The sequence below is a fragment of the Jaculus jaculus genome, chromosome 7 (genome assembly GCF_020740685.1).
Source record: "Jaculus jaculus isolate mJacJac1 chromosome 7, mJacJac1.mat.Y.cur, whole genome shotgun sequence".
NCBI lineage: Eukaryota > Metazoa > Chordata > Mammalia > Rodentia > Dipodidae > Jaculus > Jaculus jaculus.
The window spans coordinates 22,473,488-22,487,762 of NC_059108.1; the positions used below are offsets into that span (position 1 = coordinate 22,473,488).

Genomic DNA, 14,275 nt, shown 5'->3' on the forward strand with positions numbered 1-14,275 from the left:
ACGCCTTAACTGCTAAGCCATCCCTCCAGCCCCACATTACTTTGTGAAATGCCTCTGAGCTTGAATTTTGCCTTTGAAATACATTGCTAATTTTTCAAATTTTGCTTTAGTTACTTTTCTTATTCTGATAAAATATCTGATAGAAGCAGCTGGTTTTATCTTGGCCTAGTGTCAGAAGGGACTGTCCACCTTGTGGGAAAGGCATGGCAGTGGAAGTGGTTCAGTCTGCTGCTGAAGGAAGCTTGTGGGAATGGCTGCTCACATGGTGCCAGCTAAGAAACAGCAGGGTAGGAACTGGGGGCAGGAATAACTGAGAGGCTCATCCCTAGTTCCCTACTTTACCTCCTGAAAGCTCCACAGCCTTCAAAATAGTGTGCTTTTCTCTCCTTGCAAATAAATAAATAGGACTGGAGTGATGGCTTAGCAGTTAAGCGCTTGCCTGTGAAGCCTAAGGACCCCGGTTCGAGGCTCAATTCCCCAGGACCCACGTTAGCCAGATGCACATGGGGCGCACGCGCCTGGAGTTCATTTGCAGTGGCTGGAGGCCCTGGCACATCCATTCTCTCTATCTGCCTCTCTCTGTCGCTCTCAAATAATTAAAAAAAATAAAAAAGTTTAGAAGGCCTCAAATTTGGGGCAACCTTCCTACCACTGCTTGGGATAAAAGCCACCATACTTGGCGTCAAACATTTCTAAGAAGATATACCAAGTCAGTTCTCAGATGCTAAAGTGACTCTCAAGTTATATCTCAAAGGATTGTTGAACTCAGAAAGGAAGAGTGGAGGTGAAGGAAGGTAGGAGATGGAAATGAAAACGATCTTTGGGAATAGAAGGGAATTAAGGGACAAGAAAGCCCCAATGGTTACCTATAGGAGTGCTGTGGTGCTGTAGTAAAAAACCCCCGCAGGGGGCCCCCACGCTCTGCCCGGATAAGGCGACACCCCAAATCACTCACGAGAAGCGGTCTTGATGCAAACTGCAAGAGGATTTTATTCCAAGCGCGCTGGGGCCCACAGTCGTACACCTCACAGGGGTAGAGGACTGCAGAGCCCCGAATGCAGGAACAGAACAGTTTTTATAGGGTTTCTAACAAAGCCTGTGCCTTAGACCAATCATTTTCTAATATTAGGAGCCCCGCAGGGTGTTAGCCAGTCAGTTGGTGCCACCCCATAGTTTCTAAGCCAATTAGTTTATGACCTTGGTGGTCAGCATTTGCGCAGGTCCTTGGGTGGGAGTAGCAGAGTGTGGTACCAGTCTCCTATGACCTTGGAGGTCAGCATTTGCGCAGGTCCTTGGGTGGGAGTAGCAGAGTGTGGTATCAGCCTTCCATGACCTTGGTGGTCTGAGGCAGGCTGCTACAGCTTATGGTGCGAGCTACTAAGGCTAACAGTGTGGGCTATTAAGGCTTATAGTGTAAGGCTTATAGTGCAGGCTATTTACAGAAACCAAATAAGTGGTTCACTTCATTACTCATTTCCCATCCTTGAGGGCTATCTCATGCCCTTTTACCTAGTTTTATATTAGGAGTGGGCTCTGATATAATGAGAAGAGGGATTCTTTACTTGCTTCCAACAGAGAGTAAAGCCTGGAGTTTGAGGTATGCAGGGAGCCCGCTTAAGCTCCCCTTGGAGCGTGATAGTATTTCTGAGCTTCTGAATTCTTGGGCCTTTCAGTGCAGTATGGTCCTCAGCATGTAATTTACAGAATGTGAATAGAGTTTTCATCAGGTGTGGTGGGAGCATATGCTGCGAGAAGAATGTGCATTCAGCAGCTGCGCTTCACGATGTCACCTGCTGCAGCCTGAGGAGTTTTTTATTTTGTTAATTTTGGGGGGGTGAGTTCAAGTTAGGGTCACACTCTAGCTCAGGCTGACCTGGAACTCCCTCTGTGCCCTAGACTGGCCTAGAAATCTGTGCTCCTCCACCCATGCCTGGCCTAGGTGAACAGGATTCTTGACTTCGCCACTGTAAAAAAGTCTCAAGATGAACCAATATGAATAGAAAATTATTAGGAAATGATTTTTCACATAGACTTAAGCACAGGGGTTCACAGAAAAGTGCCTGGGGAACAGATGAGACACATTCAGGCATGTATGGATGGGAAAGTCCCAAGAAAGTGGCACTGAAGTGTCTGAGCACTGGCCATATGTTGCAGTTAGCTTCAAGATCTGCAGTTGCTGGGATGAAACCCCAGACCAAACGCAGCTTGTGGGAACAAAGGGTTTATTTGGGCTGACACACCCAAGAGGAAGCTCCATGATGACAGGGGAAAATGTGCATTAGTCCTGGCCAACAGGTGGACAAGAGCAGCAGGAGAATGTGGGAGCGCCCGCAAGGGGAGCTGGCTGTAACCCCCATAAGCCAACCCCCAACAACACACCTCTTCCAAGAGGCTCCAGTTCCGAAATTGCCACCAGCAGGGGACCTAGCATTCAGAACACATGAGTCTATGGAGAAACCTGACTCAACCCGACACGCACGCACGCACACACACACACACACACACACACACACCACCCACCCACCCATCCCCCCCACCCCCCAGCAGCATGCTCTTTACAGCGTGCTCTTCGCAGGCCGGCTCCTAGGAGAGAACAGCGCCTCCCGCCAGCCCCGCGCGGGCGGTTTCCTGCACCCGCAAACAGAGAGACGCAACCCGGAAGCGCAGCGCCGGGCTGCGGCGGCGGCGGCGGAGCGGAGGCGGCCGCTCGGGAAGCGGGTGAGGAGCGCGGTCCCCGCGGGCGGGCGGGCGGATCTCGGGCGCGGAGGCGCGCGGGCTCACAGCCCAGGAGGAGCCGCGCGCGGCGAGCGCCCGCATCGCGCCCCAGTCCCGCCGGCTGTCGGCGCGCCCGCCCGGGGCTCCCCCCGCCGCGGCGGTCCGAGTCGGTGCGGGCGCGGCCGGGCCCGGGCGGCGGCGGGGAAGCGCGGGCCCAGTAGTCTCCGTGGTGTGTCGCCGCGCGCATCCTAAATCAGCCGCCGTCCAGCGGTCCTGCTTCGGGTCGTGGCAAATCTCTTTCCGGTTGTTCTTTTAGAAATATTTTATACTATTTAATTATTTGACCGAGGAGGAGGGAGGGAGGAAGAGAGAGCGCGCGTGCCAGGGCCTCCAGCCGCTGCAAACGAACTCCAGACGCGTGCGCCCCCTTGTGCATCTGCCTAACGTGGGTCCTGGGGAATCGAACCTGGGTTCTTTGGCTTTGCAGGCAAACGCCTTAACCTCTAAGCCATCCTTCCAGCCCCCTTTCCGGTTATTTTTGTTATTTATTTATCCACTTACTCACTTTGCCCTATCACGGTGACTGAAGCTACTGTTCTTTACTGTAGTGTGGGGGAGCCGGTGGTGGCAGCTGAGTGGGAGCCAGCCGTGCGGGCCCAGCATGGAGGACTACGCGGTCCTGAGAGTGATCGGCGAGGGCTCATTCGGAAGAGCTCTTTTGGTTCGGCAGGAAAGCAGCAACCGCGTGTTTGCCATGAAAGAAATAAGACTTCCCAAGGTCACTGCTGAAGAATATAGCTCACGTTGGAAGTGAACATGCACTTTTACACGAGAGAATAAGTTCCAGAGGTTTAGTGTGCAGTTTCTCCATCCTGCAGAGTCTGAAACCATTTTATTCATGACCTTGGCAAGGGCTTGATCTATTTTATATGGTTTTGAGGATAGTATAATTAACAAAGGGAGGAAAATAGTCAATATGTACTGTTTATCTCAAAGAGTTAGTTTCCAGTTTCATATTCCAACAGTAGAATAAATCTGCTCAGAGTAACTCAGATCCAATGTTAATGATCTAAAAAAAAAAAAAAATACAGGAAAGAATAAAGATTTAAAAGGCAAACCATCAGTTACTGTTATTTGGGAATCTACTCAGAAGAGCAGTTTGTAGATCATATTGTCCCATGGATTATTTGTTACTATTATCTCATGCCATGGATATTGTTTAATAATATTTTGATAATTAAATATCTGGGGCTGGAGAGATGGCTTAGTGGTTAAGCACTTGCCTGTGAAGCCTAAGAACCCTGGTTTGAGGCTTGACTCCCCAGGACCCATGTTAGCCAGATGCACAAGGGGATGCATGCGTCTGGAGTTCATTTGCATTGGCTGGAGGCCCTGGCATGCCCATTCTCTCTCTGTGTCTGCCTCTCTCTCTTTCTCTCTGTCTGTCACTCTCAAATAAATAAATAATTAAAAAAATATTTATCTAGTACACAAGGAGGTACATGCATCTGGAGTTCATGTGCAGTGCCTGGAGGCCCTGGCACGCTAAATCTCTCTTTCTATCTGCCTTTCTCCCTCCCTCTCTCTCTCTCTCTCTCAAGTAAATAAATTAAATTACACTTTAAAAATTAAAAAAATATTTATCTGGGAAAGAGAAAGTGATAGAGAATGTGTGTATGGGCACACCAGGGCCTCTTGACTCTGCAAATGAATTCCAGACACATGTGCCACTTTGTGCATCTGGCTTTATGTGGTCACAGGGGAATCAAAGCCAGGCTGACAGGCTTTGCAATCAAGTGCCTTTAACTGGTGAGTCATCTCCCCAACCTTGATAATTAAAAAAAAAATTAATTTTTTTTAAATTTATATGACAGAGAAAGAGGGGGAGAGAGAGAATGAGAATGGGCACGCCAGGGCTTCTAGCCACTGCAAACAAACTCTAGATGCATGTGCCACCTTGTGCATCTGGCTAACGTGGTTCGTGGGAAATGGAACCTGGGTCCTTTGGCTTTGCAGGCAAATGCCCTAACTGCTAAGCCATCCCTCCAGCCCTTGATAATTTAAAAAAAAAAAAAAACATTTAAATATGTCAGAGTGCTAGTCATTTTCCGCAATAAATTCTTTGGTTTTGGTTTTAGTTTTTGAGATAGGGTCTCAGCATGTGGTATGTGGCCCAAACTGGCCTAGAACTTGTCATCTTCCCGCCTCAGCCTCCTAAGGTGCTAGGATTGTTGATATGTACCGCTACACCCTGTTCCCAGTGCATTTGTGTTTTTTTTTTTAAGAACATTATTATTATTTATTTATTTGAGAGAGAAAGAGGCAGAGAAAGAAAGAAAGAGAGAATGGGCACACCAGGGCCTGCAGGCACTGCAAATAAACTCCATATGCATGCACCACCTTGTGCATCTGGCTTACGTGAGTCCTGGGGAATGGAACCTGGTTTGATTGGCTTTGCAGGCAAGCACCTTACCTGCCATCTCTACAGCCCTGTTTTGTCTTTTGTGGTGCTGGGAATGTAATCCAGGACCTCCGCACGTGCAGTGCCACTGAGCTACAGTCCCAGGCCATTGGGGAGTTTCTTGTTTTTTAAATATTTTTACTTATTGTTTATTTGCAAGGGGTGGGGAGGGAGGGAGGGAGAGGAAGTAAGCATGCGTGTGGGCATGCTACAGACAAATGTGAGATGTACGTGACACTCTGTGCATCTGGCTTTATGTAGATACTGGGGAATTGAACCCAGGCCATGTGGCCTTACAAGCAAGTGTCCTTAACTGCTGAGCTGTCTCCAGTCCTCTATGGAAGTTTATTGATTATAGGTCATTCAGAATTTCATCCTTATAGACTAAGTTAGAGAAAAATACTTTTGGAAACTTATTTATCATCTTTGCCCCTCCTTAATACAGAAATATACCAAAATGCTGTCTCTATATATATTTGGGTCTGTGATGCCAACAGTCAAAACATGAAATCATGAAATCCTTGATTTTCATTCTAGGATATATACTATTTTCAGTGTAACCCTGGCTATCTAAAGTCAGGTGATATGTAGGCAAGTTTGCTTGCTTCCTTCCTTTCCTTCCCCTTCCTCTCTTTCCTTCCTTTCCCTCCTCTTCTCCTCCCCCTTCCTCCCTCTTCCCCTTCCCCCTTCCTCCCTTCTCCTTACTCCTTTCCTTACCCTCTTCCTCCTTTCCCTTTCATCTCTTCCCCTTCCTCCCTTCCCCTTCCCCTCTTCCTCCCTTCCCCCTCACCACTTCCTCACTCCCTCCCTTCCTCCCTTTTCCCCTTTCCTTCCTTCCTTTCTTCCTTCTTTCCTCTTATCCTCTTCCTCCTTTCCCTTTCATCTCTTCCCCTTCCTCCCTTCCCCTTCCCTTCTCCCTCCCTCCCCCTTCTTCCTTTCCTCCATTCCCCCTCCCCACTTCCTCCCTTCTTCCCTTTTCCCCTTCCCCCTTCCCCTTTCCTTCTTTCCTTCCTTCCTTCCTTTTTGGTAGTGGTAGGCATCAGTATGGGACATTTAGGCAAGGGCTGTACCACTGAGCTACATCATGAACCCAGTTAAATATTATAACTAGTTTATAATCTGTTTAATAAATGAAGGAAGAGAATATTTCAGTGAAGGGATCAGTCCAACATGGCCATAGTTGAAATGTCATCACATACTTTTGTTTTGGAGTTTGATAAAAGAGCAAAATTTGTGCAGTGTTAACACACCCATAGGTAGCACTGAAGTTTTATATAAAATATAGAAAATATTAGTTTGAAGCTATTTAAAAATTCAGCATTGGGGCTGGAAAGATGGATTAGGGGTTAAGGCACTTTCTGCAAAGTCAAAGGACCCAGGTTTGATTTCCTAGTACCCACGTAAGCCAGATGCACATGATGGCACATACATCTGGAGTTTGTTTGCGGTGGCTGGAGGCCCTGGCACACCGATTCTCTCTCTCTCTCTCTCTCCCTCCCTCCCTCCCTCTCTCACTCTCTGTATCGCATACTCTCTCTCCCTTGCATGCACATGTTCTCTCTGCCTCTCTCTCAAATAAATAAATAGAATATTTTTTTTAATTAAAACTTCAGCATTGAATTTTACTTATTTCAAATCTTTTCCTAGTCTTTCTCTGATACACAGAATTCTAGGAAAGAGGCTGTTCTGCTAGCCAAAATGAAGCACCCCAATATTGTTGCCTTTAAAGAATCATTTGAAGGTAAATATGAATTCCACCAACTGTGTTCATGCCAGAATTTAATTTATAGCCACTCCTCTTTCGTAAGTCTTACATGTGTTTTAGCTGAAGGACATCTGTACATTGTAATGGAGTACTGTGATGGAGGGGATCTGATGCAGAAGATTAAACAACAAAAGGGAAAGCTGTTTCCCGAAGACATGGTAAGAAATTGACTTACATAATTTCCCACGGAGAAGTAAATCTTCTCATAAACTTTGTATAAATTAGATGTGACTATTGTAGCTTTTATTTTAATTCGACATTTCTGTCTCAGTAAGTTGAGTTTCAAATATTAATTGCAGTCATGAAAATATTTAGCACCAAAGTCTTGGACTATATTAACGACTGAGGTACATATAGATGCTATTTAATACCAAGGACTCTTTAACATGTCAGTAACCAGAGTGGGGGTGGGCTGGGTGGGAATTAGAGCTCCAACTGAACAGCCAAGGATCTTCATTGAAGATTTATACCAGTTCAAGAAGTATTTGTTGAGCTGGGAGTGGTGGCACACACCTTTAATCCCAGTACTCGGGAGACAGAGGTAGGAGGATCACCATGAGTTCGAGGTCACCCTGAGACTCCATAGTGAATTCCAGGTCAGCCTGAGCTACAGTGAGACCCTACCTGGAAGAACCAAAAAAGAGAAGTATTTGTTGTTTGTTTCATCTGACTGATTTCATGACCCTCAGTCCTGGTGTATTATTGTGCTTTATTTATAAGATTTTCTCATTTTTACTTTATTAGTATGAGTTGTACTGACTTTTTTACTTGAGAATTTTATCTTTTTGGTTTTTCCAGGTAGGGTCTCACTCTGTCCCAGGCTGACCTGGAATTCACTATGTAGTCTCAGGGTGGCCTCGAACTCAAGGCAACCCTTGTCCACCTCCCAAACGCTGGGATTAAAGGCATGCATCACCACGCCCGGCCTACTTGAGAATTTTACTAGACATTTGTCATTCAAGTATTCATCTGCTATATAATTGATATACCTTGATGGTCACTTTTCTAATACTTCTACTATAATGTACCACTTCAGCCCTATTTAAGTCATATTTTTATATACTTTCAATTTTTTTCCAACTAACTAAAAATAAAACTTATATGTAAAAGGAAAAAACAAAGCAAAAACTGACATCTGTGTCCGGGATACTGGTTAGTGCCCTCAGCTGTGGCTGCCTGAAGCAATTTGTTATTGTTCCTGTTTGGGTTCTTTTGAGATGCCTCCACCTTGTAGGTCAGGCCAGCGTGTTATAATAAGCCCAGGCTGACCTCAGTCTCTCAGTTACTAAATGTGTGCTGCCATGCCCAGCTAAAAGGTTTTAAAGAAGTAAATCAAGGGCAGAATGTGGTGGTTTGATTCAGGTGTTTCCCATAAACTTAGGTGTTCTGAATGTTAGGTTTCCAGCTGATGGAGATTTGGGAATTAATGCCTCCTGGAGGCAGTGTGTTGTTGGGGGTGGGCTTATGGGTGTTATAGCCAGCTTCCCTTGCCAGTGTTTGGCACACTCTCCTGTTGTTGTTTATCTGATGTTGGCCAGGAGGTAATGTCCCTCCTCTGCTCATGCCATTGTTTCCCCCCTGTCATCATGGAGCTTCCCCTTGAGTCTGTAAGCCAAAATAAATCCCTTTGCCCCCCTAAAAAAAAGAAGTAAATCAAGATGGGTGAGATATATATATATATATATCTATATATATATATATATATATATATATATATATATATATAATTTTTTTTTTTCCCCAAGGTAGGGTCTCACTCTAGCCCAGGCTGATCTGGAATTCACTATGTAGACTCAGGGTGGCCTCGAACTCCTGGTAATCCTCCTACCTCTGCCTCCTGAGTGCTGGAATTAAAGGGGTGTGCCACCACTCCCGATTTAGATAGGTGATAAGATATTAAGAGGCAAAACTTTCAAGTTCAGATGAAATTTCAAAGTTGCATTACTCATTGTACTTTGTAATGGTTGTTAACATCTTGGTTTTACAGTGTTCTGAAATTTTAGAGGGTATAATAGATTTTATTTTGTATTACTAGATGATTAAAAGAAGGAATCCTAGCCAGGTATGGTGGTGCATGCCTTTAATCCCAGCACTCAGGAGGCGGAGGTAGGAGGAGGGTCTCAGTGAGTTCAAGGCCACCCTGAGACTACATAGTGAATTCCAGGTCAGCCTGGACTAGAGAGAGAGACCCTACTTTAAAAAAAAAAAAAAAAAAAAAAAGAAATCCTGCCCTGTCTGTTTCTTGGGAATTCCTGTTCTCAGTCTTTTTCCTAGTAAAGCTCAACATAATCCTTTTAGTCTAAAACTTGCTGCCTTTTTGTTCATTGTTTAGTTGACTAGTTATTTTTTTGATTTTTTTTTTTTTTTTCTGAGACAGGTTCTTATTCTCTTGCTCAGGCTACAGAGTTCTAAACTCATCTTGTACACCAGGTTGGCCTTGAACTTGGGGAGATTTGCTTGCTTCAGCTTTCCCAGTGTTGGGTGACATGTGTGAGCCACCATGCCTAGCTGGTTGAATTTTTGAAGCAGGTTGTGTCACTAGATAGCCCAGGCTGGTCTCAAACTTGAAATCCTCTTGCTTCAACCTACTGAGTGCCAGGGCCGTCAGCCATTGCAAATGAACTCCAGATACATGTGCCATTTTGTGCATCTGGCTATACATGGGTTCCGGGGAATCGAGCTCTGGTCATTAACCTTTGCAGGCAAGTGCCTTAATTGCTAAGCTTTCTCTATAGCCCCATTTCTTTCTTTTTAAAAATTTTTAAATCTTTTTAAAATTTTTTTTCTCAATTTTTATTAACATTTTCCATGATTATAAAAAATATCCTATGGTAATACCCCCCCCCCCCACTTTCCCCTTTGAAATTCCATTCTCCATCATATCCCCTCCCCATCTCAATCAGTCTCTCTTTTATTTTGATGTCATGATCTTTTCCTCCTCTTATGATGGTCTTGTGTAGGTAGTGTCAGGCACTATGAGGTCATGGATATCCAGGTCATTTTATATCTGGAGGGAGCATGTTGTAAGGAGTCCTACCCTCCCTTTGGCTCTTATATTCTTTCTGCCACCTCTTCCACATTAGACCCTGAGCCTTGAAGGGTATGATTGAGATGTTACTCAGTACTCCAGTCACTTCTTTCCAGCACTATGATACCTTCATCCCAAGGTCACTGCCATCTGAAAAGAGAAGATTCTCTACCCAAAGTGAGAATAGTATTAATATAAAGTTAATATAAATATTAAGAGAAGTGCTTATTGGGCAGTTTGATAAGCATAGTATATATATTTTTCCAGACATCAGCAGATGTTATACCCCTGGGGCTCATGACTACCCCTGTTTTAAATTTTCAGTATCAGGGATATGTTCCCCTCATGGAGTGGGCCTCCAGTCCAATTGGAGGGCAGTTGGTTTCCACCATGACAGATCTGCCACTATTGCACACGTTGGCTCATTTGGCCTGGCTGACCAATTATAAGGTTTGCAGTGTCCACTGTTGAGTATCTTCATTGGTGGTATCTCTTTCTCCCTTTAAACTGCATGTAGAATGGCTTCTTCCAGCTTTCTGTCAGCTGGTCTACATGGAGGAGGTTATCAGCTCAGTTCCACCAGGATTTCTCAATGGCCTTGCAGCCGAAATATGTGGAGTCTTCAGCAATATCTTTCTTTTTTAGTAAAGTACTTTATTGACCAACTCTGCCTGTATGCATAGGCAATATGCCGTGATCCCACCATTTTTCCTCCCCCCTGCACTTCTTTTTTTCTAAATATGGAACAGTTCACAAATTTGCATGTCATCCTTGCACAAGGGCTATGTAATCTTCTCTGCATTGTTCCAATTTTAGTATATGCTGCTGAAGCGAGCACACCCCCTGCACTTCTTAATGGTAGACCACTACTAGATATGCATTTAAGAAATTTTAAGAGAGAGAAAAAACTGGACCTGGGGAGATTGCTCAACAGTTAAAGACACTTGCTTGTAAAACCTCGTGGACCAGGTTCAAATCCCCAGGACCCTTATAAAAGCCAGATGCACCAAGTGGCACTTGCAGCTTGCAGTGGCAGGAGGCTCTGATGCTCTCATCTTATTCTCTCTATCATTCTCCCTCTTTCTGTCTTTCTGTTTGCAAATAAATAAATTTTCACAACAGAAGTTTTGTTCAGAAATCAAGCTGGATGACATGTAAGATGGCGGAACATGGAAATGAGCTCCTCTGCATTTCTGCAGGTGATCTAGCCCATCTTAGATGAATTATGTAATTCTCATGAGCTCAGAATTCACATGAAAATCCTGGCTTACAGATGACTCTTCAGAATTTTGGGTTAACATCAGCCAATTATCACATTGCTATAGATGTTTCATACTTTTTCCTTACAGATCCTTAATTGGTTTACACAAATGTGCCTTGGAGTAAACCATATTCACAAGAAACGTGTGCTCCACAGAGATATCAAGTCAAAAGTGAGTAGAACATATTTTGGGGCCTAGAAAAAAAAATCACAACTATTTTATGGCTTTTTTTCTCCCTGCTATTTATTTGTATTAATCAAGTACAGTACTATTTGTAAAAAGGAATTGAAACTTTTCTTTTATGTGTGTGCATATGCATGTGTGCCAGTGTCTCTTTCCACTGCAAATAAATGACAGATGCATTCACCACTCTTTATGTCCTGCTTTATTGGGTGCGAGGGAATTGAACCAACGCTGGCAAGCCTTGCTTGCATCCACCTTTAACCACTGAGCCATCTCCCCCAGCTCATCTTGTGAAATATGTTAATGTTCCCTTTTTACTGCCCACCTACTAAATTCCTGTGTTCTCAGGTGGAAATAGTGAATATTTGGGCCAGGTGTGGTGGTGCACGCCTTTAATCTCAACACTTGGGAGGCAGAGGTAGGAGGATCACATGAGTTTGAGGCCTCCCTGAGACTATATAGTAAATTCCAGGTCAACTTAAGCTAGAGTGAGACCCTACCTTGAAAAAAAAAAAAACAAAAAAAAAAAAAAAAGAAAGAAATGGTGACTGCCACTCCGGATCACCTCATACAGGTCAGTTAATCAGATATGCTGATACTACCAAAATTGCATGTTAGATTTTAAAGCAACCATCCCAAATTCTCAAGCAGCAGGACATGTAGCTGTTTTAAGAGTGGATCTTAGGCTGGTATGGTAGCATATGCCTTTAATCCCAGTACTTAAGAGGCTGAAGTATGAGGATCACTGTGAGTTGGAGGCCAGCCTGGGATTACAGAGTGAATTCCAGGTAGCCTGGCTAGAGTGAAACCCTACCTTGAAAAACTAAAATAATAATAATGAGGGAATTTTGCTGTATCCTTCTCTAGAACTCAGTGTCAGCATTTCTATCCTTAATCTCCATTATTAGCAGGCTTTGAAAATCTCTATGGAGGACTTTGCTTGCTTGCCAAGACTGAAGGCCTAGGTTCCATTCCCCAGTACCTATGTAAAGCCATATACACAAAGTGGCTTATGTATCTGGAATCCAATTGCAGTCATAGGAGGACCTGGCATGCCCCTCCCCCAGATAAAAATCTAAATATTAAAAAGAAAATCTCTCTAGAGATCTCTGCCTGTTGTTTGCATGATGGAAGTCATATCTAAGTCTTTTTTTCCTTTTTCAAAACATATTTAATTTATTTATTTATTTGAGAGAGAAGGAGAAGAGCATGGGTGTATCTGGGCCTCTAGCCACTGCAAACAAACTCCAGATGCATGTGCCTCCTTGTGCATCTGGCTTATGTGGGTCCTGGGGAATTGAACCAGGGTCCTTTGGCTTTGCAGGCAAACACCTTAACCGCTAAGCCATCTTCTCCAGCCCCCTAACTCTTGTCTTTTTCTTTTTCTTTTTGCATGTGTGTGTGCTATTTGTATACATATATGTGCTTGTGTGTGGTTACACATGTGTGCAGGTGAACATACATATGTATGCATATGTATGTGGAGGCCAGACATGAACATCAGGTATCTTCCTCATTACTGTCCGTCTTCATTCCCTGAATGAATCTAGAGTTCCCCACATTTGACTACACTAGCTCACCAGCCAGCTGCACACATCCTTCTATCCCTGCCACCCCCCAGTCCCTGGTGTTGGGATTTCAGGTACACCACTGTGCCCAGATTGGCCATAGGTGCTGGTAATCCATCTCAGGTCTTCCTGCCTGCAAGGCAAACACTTTGCCCACTGATCCATCTCCCCAGTCCCCTAAGCTCTTCTTTTTCGATGCAGAATGTCTTCCTTACCTCAAGTGGAACATTGAAGTTGGGCGATTTTGGTTCTGCTCGTCTGCTCTCCAAGTATGTATTTGTTCTATCACAGTGACAGGAATTGGGACATCCATTTTCAGGAGCGCATTGCAATCACTTTGCTTTTTTGTGGTTTTAGTCCCATGGCCTTTGCTTGTACATATGTGGGAACACCTTACTATGTGCCTCCAGAAATTTGGGAAAACCTGCCTTATAACAATAAAAGGTGAGTGGTGTGTTTACTTGGTGTGAGGCTGAATTTGATGACAGGTCTCATAGCCTGCAAATGATACCAGAATATAATACCACTCTAAAGCAGATGTCTGTAGCAATTTGATTTTTTTTCAGGTATGGTCATACTCTAGCCCAGGATGACCTAGAATTCCTATGTAGTCTCAGACTGGTCTCAAATTCCTGAGTATTGGGGTTAAAGGCATGTGCTAACATGCCCGGCAACAATTTTATTTTTATTTATTTGGGAGAGAGAGAGAGAAAATGGGTACACCAGAGCCTCTAGCCACTGCAAACGAACTTCAGATTCATGCACCATCTTGTGCATCTGGCATATATGGGTCCAGGGGAATTGAACCCAGGTCCTTTGGCTTTGCAGGCAAACACCTTAACCACAGCCACTGCAAACCAACACCCAGTTTGATTTTTTTTACATTTATTTATTTATTTATTTGAGAGCGACAGACACAGAGAGAAAGACAGATAGAGGGAGAGAGAGAGAATGGGCGCGCCAGGGCCTCCAGCCTCTGCAAACGAACTCCAGACGCGTGCGCCCCCTTGTGCATCTGGCTAACGTGGGACCTGGGGAACCAAGCCTCGAACCGGGGTCCTTAGGCTTCACAGGCATAACCGCTAAGCCATCTCTCCAGCCGTCCAGTTTGATTTTTAAATATGGTATTTGAGGGAGCTGGGAAGATCGTTCAGCAGTTAAGGGTGCTTGCTTGCAAAGCCTGCTGGCCCAGGTTCAATCCCTAAGTCACCCATGTAAGTTGGAGGCAAAAAGTAATACAAGCGTCTGGTGTTGGTTTGCAGTGGCAAGAGGCCCTGGTGTATCTGTACATGT

At 44.5% G+C, this 14,275-nt stretch overlaps 1 protein-coding gene and 1 non-coding gene across 3 annotated transcripts in view; one reads left to right on the top strand and one right to left on the bottom strand.

Annotated features, from left to right (window-relative positions):
• The first annotated feature begins 2,689 nt into the window (after positions 1-2,689).
• The window catches only part of Nek3 (NIMA related kinase 3), a 29,022-nt gene continuing 17,436 nt past the window's right edge, over positions 2,690-14,275 (top strand). Inside the window, exons 1-7 of one of the 2 annotated variants that reach the window (XM_045154776.1) lie at positions 2,690-2,718; positions 3,324-3,493; positions 6,824-6,917; positions 7,002-7,099; positions 11,319-11,402; positions 13,184-13,251; positions 13,340-13,426. In XM_045154776.1, coding sequence (XP_045010711.1) covers positions 3,377-3,493; positions 6,824-6,917; positions 7,002-7,099; positions 11,319-11,402; positions 13,184-13,251; positions 13,340-13,426 — 548 coding nt within the window. In that variant the 5' untranslated portion in view covers positions 2,690-2,718; positions 3,324-3,376. Of the gene's footprint in view, positions 2,719-2,937; positions 3,019-3,323; positions 3,494-6,823; positions 6,918-7,001; positions 7,100-11,318; positions 11,403-13,183; positions 13,252-13,339; positions 13,427-14,275 lie in introns of those variants that run through there. The other variant, XM_045154775.1, reaches the window with a different exon arrangement.
• LOC123462509 lies at positions 10,704-10,805 on the bottom strand. The gene has a single exon (XR_006638324.1). It is a non-coding gene; the product is annotated as a U6 spliceosomal RNA (small nuclear RNA).